This window comes from Maylandia zebra, linkage group LG5, assembly GCF_041146795.1.
Source record: "Maylandia zebra isolate NMK-2024a linkage group LG5, Mzebra_GT3a, whole genome shotgun sequence".
Lineage (NCBI taxonomy): Eukaryota > Metazoa > Chordata > Actinopteri > Cichliformes > Cichlidae > Maylandia > Maylandia zebra.
This window is the reverse complement of record NC_135171.1, coordinates 17,731,058-17,756,692: the sequence shown is the minus strand read 5'-3', so window position 1 is coordinate 17,756,692 and position 25,635 is coordinate 17,731,058. Positions and strand designations below refer to the sequence as shown.

Below are 25,635 nucleotides of genomic sequence, written 5' to 3'. Positions count from 1 at the left end.
AGGTGTTGTCCCTTTGTGACTTTTGTGCAGATGTGACATGAAACCGGGGTTTGGGCAAGACTCTGACTTAAGTGTGACTCACCTGCCTGACCGGATTCTGAGGAAGTTTCGTAGTGAGTTTTAGTTTTAGTTTTAGTTTAATGACCGAAAAAAACACAGGTTATTCTCAGAAAATGTTTATTTAAGGTCCATATGTTTATAGTCAGTGGACAATAGAAGGTTTCAAGGAGCAAAAACAATTCCTGAAACAGACGTTATCCAAAATCTATGACAATGTTTTCATTTCTGTATAACACTGTAATATAACTGTAACATAAAAAAGTGTTTTTAGCAGAATGAATTGTAAAACCTGGTTCAGTTTGTATCATATTCAGTCAGTGGGAATAAAAGTCAGTCAGGTGTAGGTTCCAGGTAATTTAGCTTTAACAAATATATCTGTGATTATATAAAAACAATTATATAAAAGATAAACATAGCATTTTTGGTCCTTCAGGAGCCATTCAAGTTTGTTTCTTTTTCTTCTTCTTTTTTTTAATCAAGGTAGAATTTTCTGTTAGCTAGTGGTAAGGATTGTTATTAGCTGTTCTCAATAACCTGATTCATCCATCCAATGTAGTTTCTGACCTTGGTGTAGACACCAGGGTAGTATGAAATCGCACAGCCAATGCCCCAAGATACAATGCCTTCAAATTTACCGTTACAAATAAGAGGTCCTCCAGAATCACCCTGAAAAAGGAAAAGAAAAAAAAAAGATTTCAGGGTGTTTGTTACCTGATAGGACAAATTTTATTTGTTTATTTTTAAAGGAAATACAAAATATGCAAAGTCCAGCAACCATTAGAAGTGATATTGCTTTTGTTAGTGGGACATTGTTGCTGCTGTTTGGCAATTTAAAGTTTACCGCATTACTCCATTAAAAAGCAAAAACAAATGCAAAGTCATCAGTGTAAAATAGACAAACTGAAGTGTCCATTTCCAAGTCTTGTATCATTCTTTTGTATTTAATTTTTGTATTTACATATGTTACCTGACAGGAGTCTCTCCCGCCACTCCTAGAGCCAGCACAGATCATGTTGTTTGTGATCCTGAAGGGGTAGTAATTCCAGCAGCTGGTGAACAATTCCACCTCCACTGACCTCAGTTCGGGGGATAAACTCTGGCCGTACATCCAGGTAACACCCCAACCACTAACTGTGCAAAGATTCAGGTTTTCCAGTGGCAGAGAGTTAGGGTCTGGCAACGAGGCTGGCTCGACCATGTCATTGATGATAGCTGGACGGTCCAGCTGACCCACAAAAAACAAATCCTTCTGTCAGTCAACATTGTCTACATAGCATACATAATATAACGTTCAGTCTATCATTTAACAGTGCCATATTTAGCCATAAAAGCTAGTTTTCTTCTGCAGTCCCTGCCAGGTTGAGAGAATGATTCAGAAAAAGATGCAAAAGCATGTTAACACAATTATTATAAAATCACAGTTAGTGAAAACTTCAGATTATGACAACACATTTTATTAGCTAATAACTACTGTTTTATAGATTTGGAGACAGAGGGTATAGTGGGTATAGAATCCCAACAATGTTAGATACTAAAATGAACTTTGTGGAAACGTTTACTGAAACTCGGTAAAACTTAAAGGAATCATAGTGCGAGGTACAGTAATGTGAAAAGGAAAGAGTTCTCTGGTAAAAACTGAGTACACCCTCACTGCTTCCATAGCAATTAAGAGGATAAGTTGCAGGCATGTCTGGAGCATTACATTTTAGACTCTCTAGGCCTCAGTGAGCATGTGAAATGTTAAAGTTCATGACAAACAAGCTATACTTGTTTATACCCAACCCAAGTCATACATATGACTTAAGTTTGCAAAATAGACTCTGAGGAAACAACAAGACTTCCTGCAACAATGAAGATGTTTGGCCATAATTTCACAGCACCACGTGTTGCAAAAATCAAAGACAGCACAACGACCATGAACTCCTCTGTATAGCAAAGTATTCTAGAGTCACTGGCTTATGTACCAGGACAATGATCCCAAGGGCAGTAACATATAAAACAGAGTGGCTGAAAATGAAAAGAATCGATTGGCCAGTCAAAGTTCAGACCTTAGCCTGACTGAAATGTTATGGCAAGACCTTAAGAGAGCTGTGCAGAGGGAATGCCCACAAAGTTCAACGAACTGAAGCAAAGTGGCAAAGTTAAAACATAAGGTTTAATGACTATTATGGGTTTTGTTGCCACATAATAGTTTATGCCGTTTGACACACTTGCATACTCAATCATCCAGGTAAGGAAATCCCACAAAGTAGATTCTGTTCTGTAGGATTTTCAGTGAGAGAAACGTTTCGTCACGTATCCAAGTGACTTCTTCAGTCTCAGCTGACTGCAGGTTTCCCCAAACTTATAAACAGTACATTCCTATAATTATCGAAACTAGCACAACAGGCTGTGAGGTCAGTTTCATGATCATGATCAATATGCAAATTGTCATGACCATTGATAAATGTCCATGGATACTATTCACAGAGAGTTGAGGAATGACAGCACTCACAGCGTTGTAAGAGGGTGAATATTAAAGATCGTGACCTCCTGGTCCGTTGTTATTCAATGGGGCTAGTTTCGGTCATCAAACCTGCAGTCAGCTGAGATTGAAGAAGTCACTTGGATGAGTGACAAAAGGTTTCTGCCTCGGGAAATGCTATGTCCAGACGAACAGAATCGACTTTCCGCGACTGCTGGAAAACATTTTATTGTTGGCTCAATGAGGGATTCATCATCAGTCAGGAAATTATTAATAGAGCTCAGCAACACAATTACACAATCCTCTATAAAGGACAGATGTAATACTAAATAAACTACATAGGTAATTTTGTTTACCAGCTTAAAGACTTTTCTTCTATCTATTATCTAGAATGGAAGATAAGGGAAGGGAAGGAAAACTACAGCAGGAAGACAGAAGAGCAGCTGCAACAGTACAACATCAGAGGGGTTTGGAGCAGCCTGAAGACAAGCTCAGGACAAAAACCAACCCCCCAGGCTGCAGGAGATTTGGGGTGGGTGACCTAAACAAATATTTTAATAGGTTTGATCAACCACCCACACCTCCCCCAGCATAGTCCCCCCTGCTGCAATCTCCCTCATCTTCAGTGACTGCCTGTCTTTCATCTCACACCTCCCAGCCATCACACTCACCCCAGGCTTCTGTGGACTCCAACATACACCACCCCTCCCCCAAAATCCACTCTATCTATCTCAGCACTTCAAATGAGGAACGAGCTTCGCAAGATCAAGGTGCGGAAGGCTGCAGGTCCAGATGGCATCAGCTCCAGGGTCCGGAGGTGCTGTGCAGATGAACTGTGTGGCATCCTAGGTTATCTGTTCAACCTGAGCCTGTTGCTGGGCAAAGTACCACAGCTGTGGAAGACCTCCTGTGTGGTACCGGTACCAAAGAACTCCCATCCCAACGACCTCAGCAGCTATAGGCCAGTAGCCCTGACATCACATCTGATGAAGACCCTCGAGAGGTTGTCTCTAAACCATCTGCGCCCCCTGGTGAGGTCTTCATTGGATCCGCTGCAGTTTGCTTACCAGCCTGGCATTGGGGTGGAGGATGCCATCATCTACCTCCTGCACCGAGCTCTGACTCACCTGGAGAAGCCTGGAAGCACTGTGAGGATCCAGACACGACTTCTGAGGGACAAGCTGGAGCTATCAGGAGTGGACCACCACATGTCCCAGTGGATACTGGACTACCTCACAGAACGCCACAGTATGTGAGGACACAGGGCTGTGTCTCTGATACACTGGTCTGCAGTACGGGGGCCCCACAGGGAACTGTGCTGGCACCATTCCTCTTCACCCTCTACACTGCAGACTTCTCCATCAACTCCCCAAGCTGCCACCTACAGAAGTTCTCTGACGACTCTGCCATAGTCGGCCTCATCATAGGTGAGGACGACTCAGAGTACAGACAGTGAACTCTGGACTGGTGTCAGCAGAACCACCTGCTGATCAATGCCGGGAAAACCAAGCAGTTGGTGGTGGACTTCCGGAGACGCAGACCCACCACACTGACACCGGTGAACATCCAGGGAGTGGACATCGAGATAGTGGACTCGTATAGGTACCTGGGTGTTCACCTGAATAATAAACTGGACTTGAGCCACAACACTGATGCTCTTTACAGGAAGGGTCAGAGCAGACTCTACCTGCTCAGGCGGCTCAGGTCATTTGGAGTCCAGGGAGCGCTTTTAAAGACCTTTTATGACTCTGTGGTGGAATCCATCATTTTTTACAGTGTTGTATGCTGGAGCAGCAGTTTATCGACAGCTGAGAGAAAGAGGTTGGATAAACTCATCAGGAAGGCCAGATCTGTTCTGGGATCCACCCTAGATCCAGTGCAGGTGGTGGGAGACAGGACTCTGGCCAAAATAACCTTTCTGATGGACAGAGTCTCCCACCCCATGCATGTAAATGTTGCTGAACTGCAGAGCTACTTCAGTGGCAGACTGCTGCATCCTAGATGCATGAAGGAGCGTTTCCGCAGGTCCTTCCTCCCTGCAGCTGTACAATCAAAACTGCTCCCAACAAACATAGATGTTTACATCAGCGCTGTAACTTGCACTAATCAACTGAACAACTACCACTGTTATAACTACTTTTCTCAGTTTATATGCACTAACTTATTGGAAGTTACATGTCTACTTTTTAATGCACGGGTACAATAGAAAATCTGTACTTTTCTAATTATTCTAAATATTCTTAACTATTTAAACATCTTTAAGCATCCTGCTCTGTTTGCACACTACAACCTGGGTGTGCCACTTATCTGTACCTCCCATCCCAAGGTAAATGTCTAGAAACAGTAACAATAAATCATGAGGTCTTAGTCATGGCTGTCCCTTACCTTAAGCAGCATGATATCATTGTCAAGCATCCAGTAGCTGTACTGTGAGTTTTTAACGATCAAGGAGACGTTGAATATCTGCTCCAATCCATTCCACTGGGTGAGACTGTGCTGACTCAGGACCACTTTAATCGTGTGACTCCTACAAGAGGGGAAGACATGAATAATTGTTCAGCTGATCAAAGACACACAAAAGTTGTCCAAATATTTAAAAAGGAATAAATGTATTAATAATTATAATGATAGCACAAAACATTGATGTGCTCTGTATTAACATATGAATGCAAGGTTTTGATCAGTGTCTGTGCTCCTGATGTACAGCTGCAGTAACTTACGCCCTCCAGCAGTGGGCAGCAGACACCACCCATTGCGGGTGGATGAGGGTGCCTCCACAGAAATGGGAGTTGCTGTACAAGAGGGAGGCTTGATATTTGATGGTGTAAGGGTTTACCAGTGTACCCCCAATTATTCTGTTCCCATATGCACCTAAGATACACAGAGACAAAGGATTATGTCAAAATTTTCTATACATATAGGGGTATTTTCTTTGCAGTGACCCTCCATGTTCACAGACAGTGGCTTTCTCCAGTGTCCATGAGCAAAATCAGACCTGTTTCAATGCAGTGCTGTCAGAGTGCCTGACAATTGTGGCCATTTAATATGGATTTTGCATTGTTTTTGTATTTTTTTAATCATATAATGTACTGTAAGTATTTTTATGTTGAGAAGACATTAAACCTAAATTGTAGTTGTTTACTTGTACAGTTTTTCACAGAAAGGTGAACTCCTTTGCATCTTTAATTCTGAAAGGCTCAGCCTCTCAGAATTAAAGATGTTTATACCACTCATATTACTGAATAATTCAAATTGTTGTACAGTGTCCCACTGCCTCTTTTGTTTTTAATCTTTAATTGCAACTACCTTAGCTTTTGTTGCTGGCATCGAATGATAATTCTCAGTTTCAGCATCTAGAAGATGGTCTTTGAATCGTATACTTTGAAATTTCCTTCCCACATTTCCCACTGAGCTTTTATTTGAATTTTGCAAAACATCCAACTTTTTGGAAACCGGATTATACCTGAAGTCAGATATTGCGTAACTGTGTAGTCAGTGTCATCGACTCACCTGTTAGTTTAGCAACAAACAGGAAGGCCATTAAGAGGTGGCAGGACTGAGCCGGGTTCATCATAGTAACTGGTGCAAGAAGAAAAAATAAGCATCAATGGTCAGTATCACAGATCACAAATACATGAAGATGTTTTGTAGAGTGGAAAAAACAGACATTTTAATCTCATACGCTGTCAATTATAATCTGCACAGACTAATGAGGTAAAATCATCAGTTTGATTGAAAAATTCTGGTATTATTTTGCACAAAACCAAAATCCCTAAATAGGAAACTCATGTGACGTGTGCGATCATTTGTAACCAAACACAACAAGGTTGCAAGATGGTTTCACAAACATAATGACCAAATCAGTCCACGCACAGGCAGACATTAGAAACATGCCAACGCATATAAACGCAATTTGTTGTAAGTTCCTAAAATTGTAAGTGTATCCACTCCACACGCACACACACACGAATTAAAAAAAATACCAGAGCTAATAAATTATATGTATCAATACATCAAATAAAGTTGTTCACACAGGCTGCATTAGCACTCTTACTACCAGCATCATTTACTAACTATTCATCACATCTTAGAACTTTTATCTCAGAGTTTTGTGATCTATGTAGCATAGTAGTGACAGTATCAATACACAAAATCGCTACACAAACACACAACACACACGTACAAAAAGCTGCCAAGGTACTCAAAACCTCACAAAGGGAAATCTAGTCTCAACACATGTCGTCTGTGGCAATATGAACTCCTGCAAAGTTAGAATTTTATGAATACAATGGTGCGGTGAAGTTATGGGCATTAACACAGAAGTCATTCATAAAGTTTGTCCAAGTTCTACATTTAAATGGAGTCATTTGAACTTTTAATTAAAAATAAAGAAAATCCAGATTAAGCTTTACTTTCTTATTACACAATCAGCTGGTACACTGCCATTAATTCCACACCCGCGCTGCTAATGAGCAATACTATATAAGCAAGGCTTCCTCACCTTATTGGGAGTCGAGTATAAATCCGCACAGCCTGGGACACACGCTCTAACACAATCCTCTCACACCGAGACAAGTCTGAGAACTTGGGCCTCTTTTATATTGTGTTCATACCTGTCACTCTCATTATTCCCCTCCATGATACACCATTTATCTAAATGTCTCTCTCTCACACACAGAAAGGAGAGTCTGACCTAGTACAAGAAAAAAAAAGACATCCCCAGCCTTGTCTTTCATTACACCTTTCTTTCTGGGGCCTTTGTTCTCACAGCTTCAGCCTATTGTCTAGTGGTGGAGACAAAGTATTGCTGTGCAATGGTGAAACCCAACAAGCCAGAGAGATGATAAAATACACCTACCAGACATCTTGTTAGTATATCCAGTGGTGTTAGAGAGCGCAGGACAAAAGCACGAGTATGAGGACTGATATCAACCTGAGATGTGGCAGAACATATAACAGCATTTATTCTTTACCTGGACAAGGAAAATTTTATTCTCAGAAATTGCGTTAAACTGAGATGAGCGTGAGAGCATTTCCGTCTGCTTCCCCCTGCACACACAGGTCCACATAAAAAGACACCATCGTCATCTTTTTGTTCTAAAACACTTGCAGAGCGATATGATTCAGTGTTTGCTCTAAACTGTTCTTCTGGTGTTTTCTTAAAAAAGGAAAATGTAAAAGTTTTGGTGGTAAACCTTTTAAAACGTGTCACATTTTCAACCATTAGGACCCAACATTCTCAAAATGTTTTTAATAACAAGTCTGACTCTTATGTAAGCTTATGTAATTGTCAAGTGTTTGCACATATGGCCAGTTTCTAATGAATTAACCTAACATCGATGTCTGTGGGAGGAAGCCAGAGTACTTGGAGGAGAACCTTTTCTACTGACCACTCTTTTAGCCATACATTCGTACAGTGTTTTAATTTTGACAGATTATCAGATTAAGCGATTAACAGATTAAGCGAACATGCATGTCTTTGGAATGTGGGAGGAAGCCAAAGTAGTGGAGAACAGTGAGAACATGCAAACTCCAGGTATCCACCAGGTTTCCAGAACCTTTTTGCTGTGAAGTAACAGCACCACTACAGTGCAGTCCTAGTATGGCAAAGTTTATTACCTGGGAAAATAAAGCATGCAGTGAGTATTGTCACTAAAGTTTACCAAAGGGGTTTATGGATGGACAAGCAGACGAGCTTAAAAAGAACAATTTCTTACCTTAACAGCTCCCCCACACCACATCTGTAAAAAACTGCAGGCTGTTCTGTTTTTGTTGGCAAATCTTAAATTTTAATATTAGACAAACATAACCGCAGTAAATACAAAACATATTTTAGATTATTTCATTTATTAAAGGGGAAAAAAAGATATCCAAACCCACATGACCCTGTGTGAAAGTAATTGCCCCCTAAATTAAAAACCACTACTTGTGCCACCTTTAGCAGCAAAAACTGGAATGAAGCATTTGCGATAACTGAGAATGACTCTCTCACATCAATGTGGAGGAATTTTAGCCCACTCTTATTTGCATAATTTTTTTTTTTTGTTCCAGGATAAACGTACAGTTTTTCATTTTACTTTTTGTTTCATTTTGGGGGGGTTTGGACTTGGTGGTGTGTTGCTGGTGCATTCAGGGCATGAACCAATGGTCGGACATTCTCTTTCAGGATTCTGGTCGGCTTAGGGTTAGCCATTTGTGGATAACGGATCTCACCGTGATTCACTAGAGTCCCAAAGCTTTTTCCATGCTTATAGATGGCAATGAATTTGTTTATCATTTGTTCCTGACTTTCTGTTGATCGTGGCGTGATGAGTTTCTTTTTGAGATCTTTTACCCTGCTTCACTTTATCAGACAGGCTCTGTTTAAGTGATTTCTTGATCCAACAGGTCTGGCAGTAACTAGGCCTGGGTGTGGATTGTGAAATTGAACTTAGCTTTCCAAAACATGCAGTTAATTTGTGATTTAATGGTTGTTTGATGAGCTGAAACACGTAAGTGTGACAAATATCTGAAAAAAGAAGAAATTAAGAAGGGGGCAATTACTTTTTCACAGCGCGCTAACATTTTGCAAATGTTTTATAATTAAAAACAAACTTTTTCATTTTCGTCATCATCCTTCAAACATCCTTTGAACAGTTGATTCAAATGTTGTCTTGAAAACATCGTAACAGCTTATGGGTAATGTTTTTTAGTGTTGTAGAAATGTTCACTGTCATAGCTGAGAAATCAGTGCCACAGCCTGCCTGTGTTGATTAGCCTGCTCGAGCAGGTATACACTGTATCCTTCCTCTCCTCTCCTCCCTGAGTTTTCTCTTCCCAGGTGTCATTCTCATTTAGGTTCCCAGAAGGGTTTTTTCCATTCTGAGTTCCCACACGTTGGAGCATTTCGTTTGCAGGCCATAACCTCCATATAGTCTTCACTCCCCAAGGTGTCATTGTAACTGTGAGGGTGAAAGGCGATAGCATGCTCAGCTCTCCCTCAGGTGCAAAGCCGTTGCGACAAACAGGGTTTCTTTGTGTGTGTTTGCGACAGAGCAGGACAGATGACTTTGGCAAAAGTACATGCACAGTATGGATAGCTTAAAGAGGAGCATCTGCATAAATTTACATGGCAAAAAGATATTTGTGAAAATAATACCTAATTCGCCTACACTGCCAGGCACAAGTGATGATCAGTAAGCTCAAGTACTGAGAAAGGTGAGCTTCTTTAATGGCAACTTGAGGCTGTTTCCCAAAGTGAGTCGGTCCCATACAACGTCTGTAGTTAAATGAGAGGACAGAGTGTTAAGTTACCACACGTTACCTATCAGTTGATTTAATAAAAAAGCATCAACGTCACAAACACAGTAAAGAGGTCCAGTTCAGCTCACTCAATGAAGCCTAGCAGACAGCTACCAAATACAGCTCCTTGTTGGGCCTCGGCTAACGTCAACTTTAAGCTTGTACAGGTGTTATGAAAGAGTAAATTAGCTCGTTCGTCATATAATTAGACATACATTTCATTCCCACTGGTTGTGTTTATCAGTTTTACAAAAAATTCAAGCAATGATCAGTTTTATATTGGGGCGTATTTCTTTTTCGTTAATAGAAAAAATCAGGGAATTGGTAGAAAATGTTTTGTTATAACCTTTTTCCCCCCAGTGTCTGATTTGCTAAATGTCAACTCTTTAAATTAAAACCAGGACATATGTTTTTGCATCATTATTTGTTTAAAATAATTATTAAAACATGAGAAATGTGTTTTTAAAACTATTTGATTCATTCATATGCTTTAAATTGCACTGTAAAAAAATGCGTGAAAAAGCAAAAAATGTTCTGGAAATTTTCTCCCAGTACATTTGACACTTTTTGTGACATTTTCCATAAATGATAAAAGTGTAAAATTGAATGTTTATACATAACAAACATCGAAAGATTTCATTTCCTTCATCTGAGGTGATTTTAAATTCAGTGTGGTAAGTTTCTTCCTCTCTAATTCAGTATTTCTCTAATGTCATTGTTGGTACAAATGCTGTTATATTCTTGGATACTTGTTTTATATATTAGTGTTTCAACAGTTTAGAGAAAATTTGTTTTAATTTATTTAAACATGAGTCCATTGTCATAGTTCATTATTATTATTAGTAGTAGTAGTAGCAGTGTTTATATTGTACAATATGAAAAAAGTGTTCTTACATAGTAATTACATAAAATCATGCAATTCACATGATATTTTTAGAAGTAATGGAACTAACCACTCTTATATTCTCTAGGTACAGTATATATTACACTGAGTATATAAATACACTTTTCTACCAGATTAACCATGTGCAATACTTGTATGAACAAAGCAATGATGTGATGGCTCATTTTGATATGATTGAGTGGTTTGAAAGGATGGGTTCCTACTGAAGTTTGTGTCATTTGATCCATGACAATTACATTTGGAAAACTGCAAAGTGCTCCGTTCTCTTTTCATTGCTATTACAGCGTTACAACTGCAGTATTACATATAGTTATATATAGATAGTTTTTTTTATCTTTTGGGAAGATAAGGTTATCCTCTACTGAGAAGCTGAAGAGAGAAAGGCTTCATATTTATAAAAACACCTACCTTTATCTTAAATACAGGATTCTCTTTTTCTCCTAATCCGTCCTGTCAACTGTGTGATTTTTGTGTCATAAATCTTTTAAATGTTGGCAGACATGCAATGAAAATTTCTAGAGAGGAGTCTTACATAAGGATGATTAGTAATTCCAAATTCAATGTAGTGTGGATTTATGGTGAAAAAAATATTTACCCTTGATGATATCAGCACACAGAAATCCATCAGACTTCATATTTTTAAATCAGATAGACATAAGACCTCAATGTGAAGCCTTTTTTTCAAGCATGTATAATCTTATCTGACTTCTATGACACGATTTGAGGGCATAGTACAGTTGTAAAACAACAACAACAACAACACTGAATTTGAATTGTTTGAAATTCAGTCTTAACTCTGACAGTTAATGGATCCATGGATTTCGCTGTGTAAGCGAGTTGAATATTTAGAGAAAAGTAACACTGGTCTTTTGGTTTTAGTTGATATGAAGTTTAAATTTAAAATCAATCAGTTATGGAAATAAAAGACAGGCTGTAAACAATTTTTATTTATGAAGCTGAACCTTTTAATGTGGAAGTCCGTGACAATTAAGCACAGTCACTGGCTCCAAATTATGGAGGTGGGAAGAACCATAAAGCTATTCAAGGCTTTAAAACTAAGTAACTGTGTGGTATGAGGGTGGCTTTGTCCATCTTTTGTATACAGTCAGTGGTTTTATCTCATTAGTTGAACTGACCTCTTAACAATGCATTTATATTACCATTGTATTACAATAGTTCCATACCATTTACTTGAATTATGTGCTTTGTAGCAATTTATGAAAGGGAGAAAGAAAATTACTGTATGAAGGCGGGTTAGTGTTGGCCCAGGAAACACCTGACAGTTGGAGGCCACACAAAGCTCTCCCTCTCCTATTCTGCTAGGCGAAGCATCAATTATTCAGCTTACTGTAAATGTGGGACAAGAGGAGGTCAGGCGAGATTCTTCCCTCCATGCTGTGGACGATGCTGACTTGCCAGAAGGGTGGTGATGATCATCATCGGGCTGATGATAATATGTTATTATCATTGCTGACACGGATTCAGTGATGGATGATGACTCACACAGAGAAACACTTGTGCGTAGAATACCTCTGCGTTGTCTTGGCTTTGCTACGAGTCTACACACACACACACACACACACACACACACACACACACACACACACACACACACACACACACTCTTACTCACAGAGAGAGAGACTATTGAAACATTTCAACAGGGATAAGCCTGGATGATGACACAGACAGAGCACCCTGATACAGTATAGATGAACCTGCTCACCACAGTGTTGCCATAGTAACAATGTAAGGCCTTTCGACAAGTCAGGAGGGTCAGAAGGAAGAGTTGTGATAGGAGATACGTTTTGAATGTGAACTTTGTTGCTCTCTCGCCTCTTTTTCCTCCTCAATCAATGCTACAGTGTTGGTTCGCGCTGCTGCACGATCAACAATGAAATTAAAAACTCCTCAAGGAAACTCGAGGATAAAGGTTGGTGGGGCTGACACCCACTGTTTCCTGTGAGGAATGAATGACCAGGCTGCAGACAGGAGCAGAGGACACTGCAGTGGTTCAGCAGCTGGTATGGTGCAACAGCTCAAAAACCTCTTCTGCTATGACGAGCCTGCTTATGTGTTTATGTTGTGTGCTGTTGGAGCTTATGGCAGTCCACAGTGAGTATCTAATGTTTTGTTTTTATAGTTTTGCTAACAAAAGATTCAAGCTTTCTTTGATTTAAAATATTATATCCAATCAGAGTTTTTCCACATTACTAAAACATTAGCTCCCATTCTCCCAGATGTGTGCCTAAGCTAATTTATTGAATCAATCACTCTTTTAGCAAAACCCTAAATGGTAAATTATCATTTAACCTTTCTGCAAGCACTTTTATTTTCCTCAGGAGGCAGAAGTTAAACACACCTAAAGCACAGAAATCGTTTAAAACTCTCAACTCAGCTCAAAACGGTGCATAGTTTGTTGCTAATGATGGGGGGGGGGGGGGGGGGGGGGGGGGGGGGGACTGATAAAAGGTAGAGTGTACATGGGTGCATGGGTGTGCTGAAGGTTGATACCAACATTGGATGGCAGCAATCTGGGAGGCAGAGGAGGGAGAGCAAATTCAGTTCAGTAATGTTAGATGGACTGTGAGCAACTGAGACAGAGTATACTGTGGATGAAATTGAAAAAAAAAAAAGAAGGAACATGTAATATGAGTCTTATACAAGTCTTATGCAATCTAAAATATATATAACATATAATCTATTTGTTCTTTTTCTTTTGTGAATGAGGGAAGCAGTAACAAGTGAAAGACCTAATGTCATCAGATCCTCTGTTGCCGCCGCGCAGAGGCTCTGATGGGTGTGTACGCTGATGTTTCAGTGCATCACCTTGTTAACAAAAAAAGAGTCTGGAGAGGGAGATGGTGGCTGGGAGTCCATTTTTCTTTTTTGCATCTTGTTTTGACATTTTTGTAGCTATCTTTCAAAATTTACAAATTGTACAGTTTCCTTTTATAATTAAGCCACTGTCAGAAAATGTTGTAAATGTTATTTGAATTTTTTTTTGTGTGTTTTTAATGTTTTGGGGAAAGAATCAAAGGTCTTGAGAAACGTATCTTAGTACTTACGAAAAACTCTTGGCAATTTATGTCTCAGCGTGATGATACTGAGAGTTAGTCCGTGTCTCGTTTGTGTCTAATCTTCACAAAGTCCACTTCCTCATATCCTATTCATTTTCAAAGATAAGTTAAACAGAACACGCGCAACTTATGTTCCTTTCTTGGCTTGCTAATGTTTCCATACAGGCCGTGTGCTCATGCAGAGCCGTATAGTAGGTGGTCACACCGCTGCACCAAATTCCATCAAATACCTCGTGTCACTGAAGAGCACCAGCGGCCAACACTTTTGTGGTGGATCACTAGTTCACAGGTACTGGGTCCTGACTGCAGCGCACTGCAACATCGGGTAAGAATCTTCAAGATCTGCCATTAGCAGCAATCTGTGACTTCTAAAGTTTCATGTGTCTAAAAAAATCCAACTACGGTTTATCAGTTAGTTAATTGAGTAATCTACAAACAACAGCATATACTGCAATAACTTGGTCGATCTCCTAAGTTCAAACTTTTAGCACTCAAATACTGTAGCATACCTCTAAACTCCAAAAAAAAAAAGAAGAAGCTTATGTGAAAGTAACAAATATCATTGAGCACAGCCTTCCTCTCAGTTTTATTATTTCATAAGAGTTGGTGGCTGGACGTTTCAAAGAGGTATAGTGCTATGGTAACAAGGGGATCTTAGTACGTCATAGTAAACATGCATCGATTTTCTTCCACTTATCTACTTAAGGGTCGAAGGGGGGTGGATGAGAGGCAGGTTGCCAATCTTCCTGAGCTAACACATAGAGACAAACAACCATTCAGGCTCACATTCACACCTAAAGCCAGTTTAACACCATTTAACTTAAGCCCATGGATGTCTTAGACTGTTGGAGGAAGCCACAGTAACCTGAACTCCACACAGAAATGCCACAGCTTGGATTTTGAACGCAGGACCTTCTCGCTGTGAGAGAAGAGAGCCTCAGAGAGCCACCAGCATGGCCATAGATGTAATATTTATGGGCATCCACACAGTAAGAGAGTAACAGCATCGTAGCAAACAAGGGCCTGCAAAAGGTACAAGAAATTCAGCAACTTGTAGCAAGAACAAGTGAAGTAAGTAAGCAGCAACTAAGTATGTTAACTTTAAGCTCAGAGGTTATGGGAGCCAAGGGTGCAGTTTGCTTGACCGAAGGTGGTAAATACATCAGAGGGTTATCTACGTAACCTGGAATGTCCACTAGGCACTGCAGGTTGTGTGCATCATTTCCAAATGTGGGCTGGCTATACTCTACAGCCTTCATTTTTGTGAACTCAGATGTAGCTGATCAAAAGAATGGATTGTCAGCCACAAATCAAGGATGAGGATATGTACACTTCCACCATAAATCTGAAACACTTTCACAGACGGGAACATTTCTCTGGCATTTTTTCAGTACACTGTGGTTCAGAGTTAACTTGGCATGATTTTCTATTGCGAGCAGATGGTCCCAACAGATGCCTAAACACAAACATTCATTCTGCTGTGGGTAGGTAACGTCAGGACACAAACTCAACCTCTATGGGGGCCAGTGGGAAGTCAAACAGCACACAGATGCGATTTAGTCAGCTGACCTTGGCGCATCACTGAGAAAGACGGTGAAGTGTGATCTTGTCTGGATGTAGGAAATTGGCCATATTTCTGTCACACTGTCCCCATCCCCGCCTGCTCACAGTAAGCCATTGTTCACTGGCAGACAAGCAGTTCATGGTGGTCACGATCAAGCCCTGTGCACACTTCGAGTTTGACTTTGTATTCAGGTCGTTTTACTTTATCTTTGTCTTTCATTCATTTAGTAAAATACAAAAAAATAGTTAATTAAGCTTATATTATTTGTGGGAAAAGGCTTCTTTTGTTTCCTCTTTCAAAGAGATCACGATTACACGATTACATCTTTTTAGTGCTCTGTTAACAAATGTGATGCAACATGGATTTCTGTGTTTTAGGGCAGAGCAAATGATGATAGTGGCAGGCGACTACAAGGTAAACATCTTTGAGGGTACTGAGCAGTACGCTAAGCCCCGCATCTTGGTCATCCATCCCCTGTACAACAGGAGCACCAACAACGCAGACATCATGCTCATTAAGGTGCCACAGAATCGGTGCAGAAAAGTTACCAGTGGTTTGTTAAAGTTTAATCTGTTACATCTTTCTTTTTTTAAAAGAAAAACATGTTCACGTGGAAACTGTACAATTTTCTGTCCAGCTGCGGGCTCCCATGGTTCTGAACAAATACGTGTCGCTGGCGCCTCTTCCCAGGCAGGGGACAGGTGTAGCTGAAGGCCACGTGTGTCGGGTGTCTGGGTGGGGCTACAATAGTCTGGAAGGAGGCCAGGTGCCTGTCACACTCAGGACAGTCACAGTGCCCATTGTCTCAACTGCAAGGTGTAACAGCAGCGACTCCTTTAATGGAAACATCACAGCAAACATGATCTGCGCTGGCTACAGCACTGGAGGCAAAGATGCATGCAAGGTACAAAGAACAAAGACACCACCTTTCACTAATCAGGAAAAAAAACATGTTTTTAAAAGTTTCAGCTGCAAGCTAAGTGAGTGTTGGACACCGCCGCGGCCCTCTGTGCCAAGCATGTTCATTTGATGTTTTGAAAAGGCAAGAAACTCATTTTGAAGTAATAGACTCTCAGAGGTACCATCCATGGTGATCACACAGCACAAGCTGAGCCTACTTTTATCATCTCACTTAAGAGCAAAACAATAACACAGTTCTGGAAACCTCTTTCCCCCGACAGTGTAAGGATACAGTTGATCATGTCAGTGTTGGTTTGAGCTACAAGCTTTTATTAAGGAGACATGCCTTTTGTCCTGAAACATTACTGCAGTTGTAATAATCGCATAAGAGATAGAAAAGCAACCCTTAAAGTAGCAACACGACTGAAAACCTGGAGTTTTGCTGTAAACGCTTACATAGCAGCAAAAATAACCTATGATTTGGTTATTTGCACCGTGAAAGAGTTTCAGCCCGGTCGTTGGTGTGAAAGAATAATTTACACGAAATTCAGCGTGTGGTATGTGAGTAAGCTATGTCTCACCTTCGGCAAAGTAGAGAATGACTAGTTTAAAATAAACTCTATGTAAAACCTGTGTGTTTGACAAAGTCCTTGTGTGTTGGTTTTTTTTTCAAGCAATAATAATGATTTTTAATAATATGATTCAAAGATAAGTATTAAAACAAAAAACAGAAAGAACTTTTCTAAAGGAAAAGCAGACCAGCTGTACTCAGTCAAGTTTAAATCCATACCTTGTTGGCCAGTTGGAATTTGTCTTCACCACTACATCCTAAAAGCCACATGTGAGTATTTCACACATGCAGTGCATTATACACGAGATATGGTACTATGCAAAAGTCTTAAGCCGTCCATTATTTCTTTATATTTTGCTAAAAAGAAATGGGAAACAGGTGCAGTGAATTACTGAAACACAGCACCTGTTAGATGTTGGCTGCCTTTGTCTCTATCGAGATGATCCCACACTGCTTCAGTAATGTTGAGGTCCAGGCTCTGGGGAGGCTGATGCAATGACTGACGGTGTTCAGGTGTTTTTCTATCCAGATATGGTTTTGCTGTTTGAGATCATTGTCATCCTGAAAAACACAGTTGTTGCCATTCAGATGCTGTCTACATGGTATCCCATGATACTTCTGTGTTCATAATTCCATCACTTTTGACAAGATCACTGGCTGCAATGCTTCCACCATGTTGACGCCAAGATAGCTGTAGACAAAATTTGGATTCATCACCCATAAGGCCTGTCACCACTGATTTTCAGTCCAGTTCTTGTATAATCTGGCATTCCTCAGTCTTTTCTCCCTCTTCCCTTACCTTAAAAATGGCTTTTTGACAGCCACCCTTCCACAGAAACCTTTTCTGATTAAGCTCTTGCAAAAAGTTTACATTTTAGCCAGATAAAACCAATTTATCTGGCTAAGGATAAATTGGTTGTTTGCTAAGTTGTCTGTTAGAAACAACCCTTATTCACATCTTGACTTAGGTGCCCCTTTAAAGCTTGTATGATTCATAGAAAAAAATGTTCTCTCATGAAACTGTGGCACAAACATGAACTGAATCATTCAGTAATAAAAGATTCTCTGTAAAACAGGTCTGGCATTAACACACTCATAGGGATGAGGGGGGCAAGGAAATGAGGTAGAGACAATATATACACACACAGGATAATAAGCAGATACACAACAAGTAGGACGCACAGCTGGAAGCTATAGGAATAATGAGGTGGGGGAAGTGAACACAACGCCAGACAAAGAGAAGAACAGTTACCAAAATGAAACAGAAAGACACATCTGAATGGGAAACAATGGTTAACTTAACACGGGGGAGCACAGAAAAAGGTCAAAAGCAGATGAGACTGGAACACAAAAAAACACAAAGAGAAACTAACTCAAAGCAAATCGGAACGTCAGCAGAAACTGAAACTAACAAGAACTGAAGGCTCGACAATCAGTGGAAAAAAGAATAGATCAGACCCAAATAACACGGCTATACACCATAAGCGTCTATACAAAACATGAGCTAAACACAACTTGAAAATAACACGACAACTGAATAGACTGGAAACTGAATACTGGCTAAACAAGGAATACAGAAACTCAGCCCAGAGGGGAGCCTAAATGCAGGACTTCTTCCAATAAAGAAGCAAAATCCAAACAGGGTGCAGGAAAGGTAATTAAAAAAACGAAGAAGTCACCAAGGAGACATGAAACCTAAACATAAAACATTCTCACAATCCAAAGGAAATATGAACTCACAAACACTGAAAACCCAGGGACCAAAACCAATGACACATCCCAAATGAGTGAAAAAGCAGCCAATGCCCAAACAAAAACTTGGAAAAAATGTTTGAAAGAAAAACATGAAAATGCAATGGGTGGCTCAAGACTATTGCACAATGCTGCACATTTAAATATTGGAACATGTAAACTAATTTTTACTGTAAGAAGGGCAACAATTTCACCTTCTTATACTTAATTTTACAGGAGCTACAACTGCATAACATCATGTGGGTTATTAGCAGGGGTGCACATAAGTAGTCCGCAGGTGCGCATTCGCTGTCAAAATAAAAGACGCGCACCAGATAAAAAGTAGCAACGCGCGTTTGCGTACATAAGATTTTCTGGAGGAGGACAGACATTTGTTTAGAACTCTTAAAGATGTCGAAGAAGCAAGCTCCTTTAAGCAATTACTTTGGTGCTCCTCCACCTCCAAAGAAATGTCAGAAGGAGTCCGAACCACAAAAGAAGTGCGTATTCTCGGAAAAGTGGTTGCAGGAGGCGACCCTGCTTCAAACAAATGATGAACGCACAGAGATGTGGTGCATCTCTAGCTGACAAAAAACAGTGCCTTTTATATGTACGCAAACGCGCGTTGCAACTTCTTATCTGGTGCGCGCCTTTTATTTTATTTTCCGCACCTGCGGACCACTTATGTGCACCCCTGGTTATTAGCCAAGAAACAATAGGCCAAAGTCACAAGATAAAAACATGTTTTCTCATTATTTATTTCTGGACTTCACACTCCTCCTCGCTGTTCTTATTTATAAAGTGCTCTACAAACCTCAACATTACGGCTAACAGGTGGATTTTCCCATTTGAGTGCAGCTAGCCAAACAGCAAACAGCCACAGCTAAAGAGACAGAGTGAAAGTAGACAGTGTATCCTCGGTTTCTTCACATAAAACTCATTGTTGCAGCCAGGGGCAGCACAAAAGTGAACCCCTTAAACTGATTTTTAGTTTTAGTGTTGTTATTTTCCTGTGGGTTATTGATTCTGTTGCTAGTTAACTAACATAAACTAAAGTAAGTCTTTTAGCCGCAACCAACCAAGCACATGACGTCGCGTACTGACAGAAGATGCACTAAACATGTTTTTAAAAGTTTCACTTTAAGCACTTATTTCTTAAATCCAGCTTCACAGACAGTGTTGCAGCTATTTTAGTTTTAGGGAGCAGGGCTCAGTGGTGCAAATGAGCTGTTATATCTGTATTGTTTCATGTCCCTTTTACAGCAATAGCCACATTTTACACGATTTCAGGTTTTTGTTGCTTGTTTTTTTTTTTTTATAAGAAAGTTTTCACATTTATGCATTTTGGGAATCAGTTGATGTTGTTCTTTGAGCTAAAATAGACCAACAGCAAGTAACCTTCAATGCCTGGGATATCTGACCCACCTGGGCGGTAAATGCTTTTTGAAACGGTCTCCTATGAGGCGCCCATGTTCAGACACTTTGTATTACTTTGTGTATCATGTAACATCAGGGAAATTAAAGAAGCTTTACATCAATACTATGGTAACAAAAAACTTTTCCAGGAGTCACATTGTGAAATGGGAACTAATAGAAGGGTTTTATTGTTATTTATTACAGGGCGACTCCGGTGGACCGCTGGTGTGTGACAGACGGATCTATGGAGTTGTATCCTGGGGCAATGGTTGTGGTGATGCTAAGTTTCCTGGAGTCTACACGGCCGTGTCCAGATTCCGCCGGTGGATAGATCAAACCATCTACGGGTCATACCTGCGTTGCTTCAAACCGTGGAGATAATGAAAGGAGCCATTTGTGCCTGAAAGGAAATATTCCCATAAACACATTTAAGTTAGCATGGATAGGAAGTGGTTCTGTTGGAAGCTGCAGTGGCTGTTGAGAAAAACATTGCAGTGATAATTCAGATCACCTTTTGAATATAGTTAAACGCTGGATATTCTGAAATAATTACTATGATTATAGGATTCACTAGAATGTGCACCGTTTACAGTTACTGTAAATGTAATAGAGCTCACAGATTTGTGAAAGTTTTTTGATGCCAATAAAACACTCTGGGGCTGGTGTGGAGTTGTGTCAGCTCTGAATGCTGAATGACAAAAATCAGTTTTGGTCATAGTTTGACTTTTGTACAAAAAAGATAAATAGAAAGATCTGATCATGTACTTTCTAAAAAAAAACCAAAAACACAAACACTTATTTTTAATCAGTTTCTCGTGTGGTATACACTCAACTAGTAATTCATTAAATGCTAAAACTTGCTTGGACCCCATTTTTTCGTGGCACATCTTAAAGGTGCTCTACTGGACTGAGTTCTGGTGACTGTGGAGGCCATCTGACCACGCAGAACTCATTATCACGTTCAAGAAACCACAGTGAGATCATCTGAGTTTTGTGACATGTCCAGTTATTCTGCCTTAACAAGTTATCAGAAGATGAGTACATTGTGATCATAAAGGGATGGATGTGGTCTGCAACAATAATCAGGTAGGCCATGGTGTTTAATCATGCTCAGCTGGTACAAAAGGGGCTTAAACTGTGCGAAGAAAATATCCCCCACACCATTACATCACCATCAGTAGCCTGAATCACTGATACAGCTACGCTGTAATATGTTGCGCATTCAGAAATGCTCTTCTGCGTACCTTGATTGTAACAAGTTGTTATTTCATTTCTGTTTAAAAGCAGGCACGTGCCTGTCTGTACTTTGAAATCCTTCCCCCACAGCTCGCACTTCAGAGCCACGTGTAGCACCCTTTGGTTCTACACCTTGCTGCGTGGCATCTCCCTCAATCTTCCCTCCTGCCTTCCTGTCTCACTGTGACTCTGATAAATGCAAGATAGCAAAAACAATGAAGGATTTGAGGCAGCATTTGAGTCAGTATCTGATGACAATATATGGAGTCATTTATTTGAACAAACCACACCCAAACAGGCCTGAAAGAGAAGTTCATCTGAGTTTTAACTACTGCAGTGTTTATTCTTTCTTTTTGTTTTTGAAAATCTAATTTAACTAGTCATAAAGCTCTAATTCCATGAAGACATACTTGAGCCAAGTTCAGTATAATGTTAGCATCAAACCTTATTCAGCAGCTGCACTGAAGCTTTAGGAAAGAAAACATGACAAATACTTGATTTAGCAGACAAAAAAATAGAATTTGCAAGAAGAAAATGCACTCTTTCCCAATCCAACACTCTCAAGGGTTTACTGCTACTATTTTATCAGGTTACTTGTCTTCATTGCTTGGGAGCTTTAAGACCAAAAAACAGTCTTGATGGCGATGTAACCACATTTTGTGAAAAATATTGTTCTTTGAGATGTTCTCATATGAAAGAAGGATCCTCTGATAAAATCATTGTAACCTCAGCTCCGAAGGGAGGAGGTGTGTCATGACGGCACATAAAAGTTAGCTCTGCTGCAGGCTCCAATATCATTTTTCATTTCATTGTCTGTGTAATGATATTTAGGGAAGTTCCTCTGAGAAAGGATAGTCTATCTCAAGACTGAATACCTGTCCGTTCCTCCATGCCCTGTCTGTTTTGTAAGACAGTCCATTGTACTGTCATACCTATAGAAGTGAGATTAATGCAAACAGTAGACAGCAGTGGGTGGTAAAAGAAGTTCCAGAGGAATCAGTTTAACCAAACACCTTTTCAGGCTTTCTCTGCTAACATGAGGCGAAATGTTCTCAGTGTGGATCCTATTATACTATTACAGCATATGTATTTGGAATAATTATGTTATGAAGAAAAAAATTCATACATACTGTTTTCTTTCTGGGGGGTCTACTTGATATTTAGCCATCGTTTCTGTAACATGGATTATATTTTAAACAAACACAGTCACTGCTTTTTTATGCTAACCTTCGTGCTTTTCACTCCAAAATGCTGATGTGCAGTTTCCCGAGATACTGTGGGCGATAACGTGAAAACAGCACCAGGGCCTCCGCTGGGAACTTAAAGTGCGCCACGGGGCCAAAAGTCACATCCCAGCCTGTGAAAAGACTGCCATCATCTGGTGAGGTTTGACGGTCTCGTAAACCCCACGAACCCTAATAATAAAAATCTGAAAATTAATAAAAGAGGCTCGAGTTTTTAATATTTCGTGCTCGTCAACTGGTGGCGCAATCGGAATTGCTTCCCCCCCTCCACACATAAAGATATGAATCGATTCCCATTTACGTGCCACCTTCGAATTTCAAATCGCCATTTGTTTTTATTGCGTCCACATTCGAGGAGAGAGGAGCATTGGCAGTACTACTCCACCACTCCAACTGGACTTGGCTTCTCTGGGCTGCACCAGAAAACCCCCGAACAGCTCCCTCGCCAGGTGTCCCCGGGATCCGTGTTTTGCATCGCTCCTCAATTTGCATTTCTTCCTCAGATTTTCCGTGCGACGGGTTCAGCCGCTCAAAACCAGCGGGCGCTTCACGGCTCGGTTATACGCGCGCCTCCATTTCCAAAGCAATACGCACAGAGAGAAAGCCCGTGGATTTTTTCTCCCCCCATTTTCTTTTTTCTTTGAATAATGTTGCCGAGCCTCCACGAGCAGGGAAACTGAGGACATTTTGAGTTACTGATATTTCTGTCGCGCACCTACGGAGACAGACACGTGTCTTCTGGGCACGCAGAAAGGGCTAGGTCGTGCCAGCAGATTTCATTGTTTATTTTCCCCTTTTGTTTTTTTTACGAAGGAGCCGGTTCAAGCTTGGCGACGAGCTATACATTTCAGTTTGTGCGCCTTGGTGATAAAGACGCATTTGGAGATGTCGGAAGTGTTGCCTTTCAACGAAGAAAATATGAGTCATTATGGAAATGAGGGCGACGAGGGACACCTTTCCTTCACCTGTCGTCTTCAAGACACCAACAACTTCTTCAACGGCTCACAGAACAAACGTCCGCCGAAACTCGGGCAAATAGGCAGGAGCAAACGGGGTAATTATATAATTAAGGCGTTTTCGCCTGTATGGTGATGTGGTGAATGCGCACATCGGCTGTTAGTGCACCATATTTAAGGATGTTTGCCTGAGAAACCAGATCGGCAACACTATTGCCTTGACGAGATGTTCAGTCGAGTGTATGGTCAGCGAACCAGTCTGCTGTTTGCATGCGTGTGTATTGTTTTTTTTTTTTAATTATTCTGTTCGCATTGCTACACAAGTTGGATGCGCAGTGCGTGCCGCTAAATGCCTCCTGAATCTTGCTCAACAGAGTTGTGCTGATTGTCCCCTCCCAGATGAATGGCTGAACGAATTTTCTATGCAGTGTGATGGAGATTTTTGTGTTTGCATGATCAAGTCAGGCTGGCCATGTATGTGCTTTTGTGTGTCCTGCATTCCTGCATATCTACCAAGGTAGATAGTCCTTGAAAACTGAGGCTCAGTTGTGGTGGCACAGACATTTAGACAGACATAGTTCTATATACAGTAGTGCACAGAGACATGGGCAAACACAAAGACACATAAGACTTGCACCTGTGGGTGCACAGCCGACACTCGTACACAGTCACACCTGCACATTCCCAAATATGCATCAGAGGCGCCGATGCACATTCGTGGTTATCGCGCTCTTTTTGCATGGGCTTACGCTCTCATGCATGCACAAATCACTTATGCTCATACAGTTGCAGCACTAACGATTCAGGGCTTTGACACCCTTGTGTCGATGTTGAATTTTCAAGACGCCACACCAAGATGAGTCCCCCCCCTTCCCCTCCCCTCATTAACTCTCTCCCCTGTCATCCACAGTTGTGATTGAGGATGAGAATGGCGACGACGAAGCGCAGAAAAATGGAACAGAGAAGACCCCGGCAGAGGCTTAGAGTGGTCAGCACACCACCCCCCTCAAAAGACACTCTTTAAATTTTTTATGGCGATATTTACCAGTTTTAATCCAAAGACACTGTATATAAGCACTTTCTCTCATGTGGCAGCAAGCAGCACTTCCACACCCTCCTCTCCCAGTCAGTCATGGCTGTCCGGATGACACATGCTGGCAGGGGTGGGAGATGGCAGCAAAGGAGACCCCCAAGTGGACCCTCCCCCCTCACTCCCAACACACACTTACACTAACACACACACACACACCCTCAACTACAGGGTTTTGCCATAAATACAAACGCAGGGGAAGGCAATGGGGAAGGGGGAGGGCAAGGGGTGCAGTGGTGGGGGGGTTAAGGCAGAAGGCAATGCTGTCGAAATGCAGAAATCAGGGACAGGATACAAAAAAAAATCTAATATAAAACCTAAAGCACACAATTCTCCTATATCTTATCAATCAAACCTGTGGTACCATTTGTTCTGCTCTTCATTTTGAGCGAGGGCAAATGAATAGCAGTTTGTAAATATGGAAAGGGTAGCCCATATTTTCTTGCACAAAGTGGGAATTGGTAAACTGGTTTGTTTCGTGTTGAAGACTTTATTTATTATTGATCCTTGGGAACATGTCTTTTGCAGTGACTTAAGGCCTGAGGGAGTGTTTTTTTTTGTATGTTGAGAAAACTGTGAGCAAACGAGAGTGATATTTTTTTCACTTAACAATTCTTGATGTTGCCTGAGTGTTTTTTGTTACCATACTTTGCAGCTAACGAGTCATTTATATACCGTGTACCTCCCACCTGTTTGTAAGCTTCCCAGGCTTTCACCTGGATTGGTTGATACTGTAACTTGACTGTACACACCTTATTGATAACAAAAAAAAAAGACTATTTATATTGCATTGTGCATTATTGTGTGTGCCAAATCTCATGAGGGATATACTGTACCGGACAACTTGTTATTTTTCGTGCTTTATACATTTACTCGTTGAGTTTAATTGTTTTGTTGGATTGCCATTTTTTAGGGCTCTTTCTTAAAACACTGAAATACCGACTCATGCATGGCAAATATAAAATCATGCATGCATGGCAGAAAATTCTGAAAATCTTGTGTATTCTTGAAGCACCTCGTATACAGCTTTGAATGACAAACCTCGAGAAACAGTCTTAACTCTGCGTTGTACTGTACGATTCACACTGATTTGTACAGTGGCCTAATATCTTGTAATAAAGATTATGACAAAGTACTA

At 40.6% G+C, this 25,635-nt stretch overlaps 3 protein-coding genes and 2 long non-coding RNA genes across 6 annotated transcripts; 2 read left to right on the top strand and 3 right to left on the bottom strand.

Annotated features, from left to right (window-relative positions):
- Window positions 1–174: 174 nt before the first annotated feature.
- LOC101486572 (trypsin-like) lies at window positions 175–7,564 on the bottom strand. 2 transcript variants are annotated; one of them, XM_076884456.1, is made up of 6 exons: window positions 7,383–7,564; window positions 6,035–6,103; window positions 5,245–5,395; window positions 4,910–5,051; window positions 1,028–1,285; window positions 175–726 (listed from the first exon to the last, which is right to left on the bottom strand). In XM_076884456.1, the coding sequence occupies exons 1-6, from the start codon at window positions 7,387–7,389 to the stop codon at window positions 577–579; spliced, it is 777 nt and encodes a 258-aa protein (XP_076740571.1). In that variant the 5' UTR covers window positions 7,390–7,564; the 3' UTR covers window positions 175–576. The 2 variants fall into 2 exon arrangements, with proteins under 2 accessions (XP_076740571.1, XP_004545181.2); XM_004545124.4 differs by lacking the exon at window positions 7,383–7,564 and adding an exon at window positions 7,026–7,165.
- Window positions 7,565–8,302: 738 nt separating this feature from the next.
- LOC143418609 (uncharacterized) lies at window positions 8,303–12,475 on the bottom strand. The gene is made up of 3 exons (XR_013098626.1): window positions 12,058–12,475; window positions 9,663–9,782; window positions 8,303–9,465 (listed from the first exon to the last, which is right to left on the bottom strand). It is a non-coding gene; the product is annotated as an uncharacterized LOC143418609 (long non-coding RNA).
- On the top strand, window positions 12,426–20,655 carry LOC101486852 (trypsin). The gene is made up of 5 exons (XM_004545125.5): window positions 12,426–12,824; window positions 13,955–14,114; window positions 15,731–15,872; window positions 15,991–16,257; window positions 20,176–20,655. Exons 1-5 carry the CDS (start codon window positions 12,683–12,685, stop codon window positions 20,350–20,352), a joined length of 888 nt encoding a protein of 295 aa, XP_004545182.2. The 5' UTR covers window positions 12,426–12,682; the 3' UTR covers window positions 20,353–20,655.
- Window positions 16,069–17,944, bottom strand: LOC105940780 (uncharacterized). Its single transcript, XR_001167445.3, has 3 exons — window positions 17,624–17,944; window positions 17,230–17,385; window positions 16,069–16,187 (listed from the first exon to the last, which is right to left on the bottom strand). It is a non-coding gene; the product is annotated as an uncharacterized LOC105940780 (long non-coding RNA).
- Window positions 20,656–22,823: 2,168 nt separating the features above from the next.
- camk2n1a (calcium/calmodulin dependent protein kinase II inhibitor 1a) lies at window positions 22,824–25,635 on the top strand. Its single transcript, XM_004545126.6, has 2 exons — window positions 22,824–23,505; window positions 24,318–25,635. The coding sequence occupies exons 1-2, from the start codon at window positions 23,337–23,339 to the stop codon at window positions 24,389–24,391; spliced, it is 243 nt and encodes an 80-aa protein (XP_004545183.1). The 5' UTR covers window positions 22,824–23,336; the 3' UTR covers window positions 24,392–25,635.

Coding starts and splice junctions, on each gene's coding strand:
- LOC101486572 (XM_076884456.1), bottom strand. Junction 5,052..5,244: donor GCTGCCCACTGCTGGAGGGC/GTAAGTTACTGC, acceptor CCCCTCTTGTAG/GAGTCACACGATTAAAGTGG. Junction 1,286..4,909: donor ATGATATCATGCTGCTTAAG/GTAAGGGACAGC, acceptor TTTGTGGGTCAG/CTGGACCGTCCAGCTATCAT.
- LOC101486852 (XM_004545125.5), top strand. CDS start 12,683: ATGACCAGGCTGCAGACAGGAGCAGAGGACACTGCAGTGGTTCAGCAG. Junction 15,873..15,990: donor CAGACATCATGCTCATTAAG/GTGCCACAGAAT, acceptor TTTTCTGTCCAG/CTGCGGGCTCCCATGGTTCT. Junction 16,258..20,175: donor GAGGCAAAGATGCATGCAAG/GTACAAAGAACA, acceptor TATTTATTACAG/GGCGACTCCGGTGGACCGCT.
- camk2n1a (XM_004545126.6), top strand. CDS start 23,337: ATGTCGGAAGTGTTGCCTTTCAACGAAGAAAATATGAGTCATTATGGA. Junction 23,506..24,317: donor AATAGGCAGGAGCAAACGGG/GTAATTATATAA, acceptor TGTCATCCACAG/TTGTGATTGAGGATGAGAAT.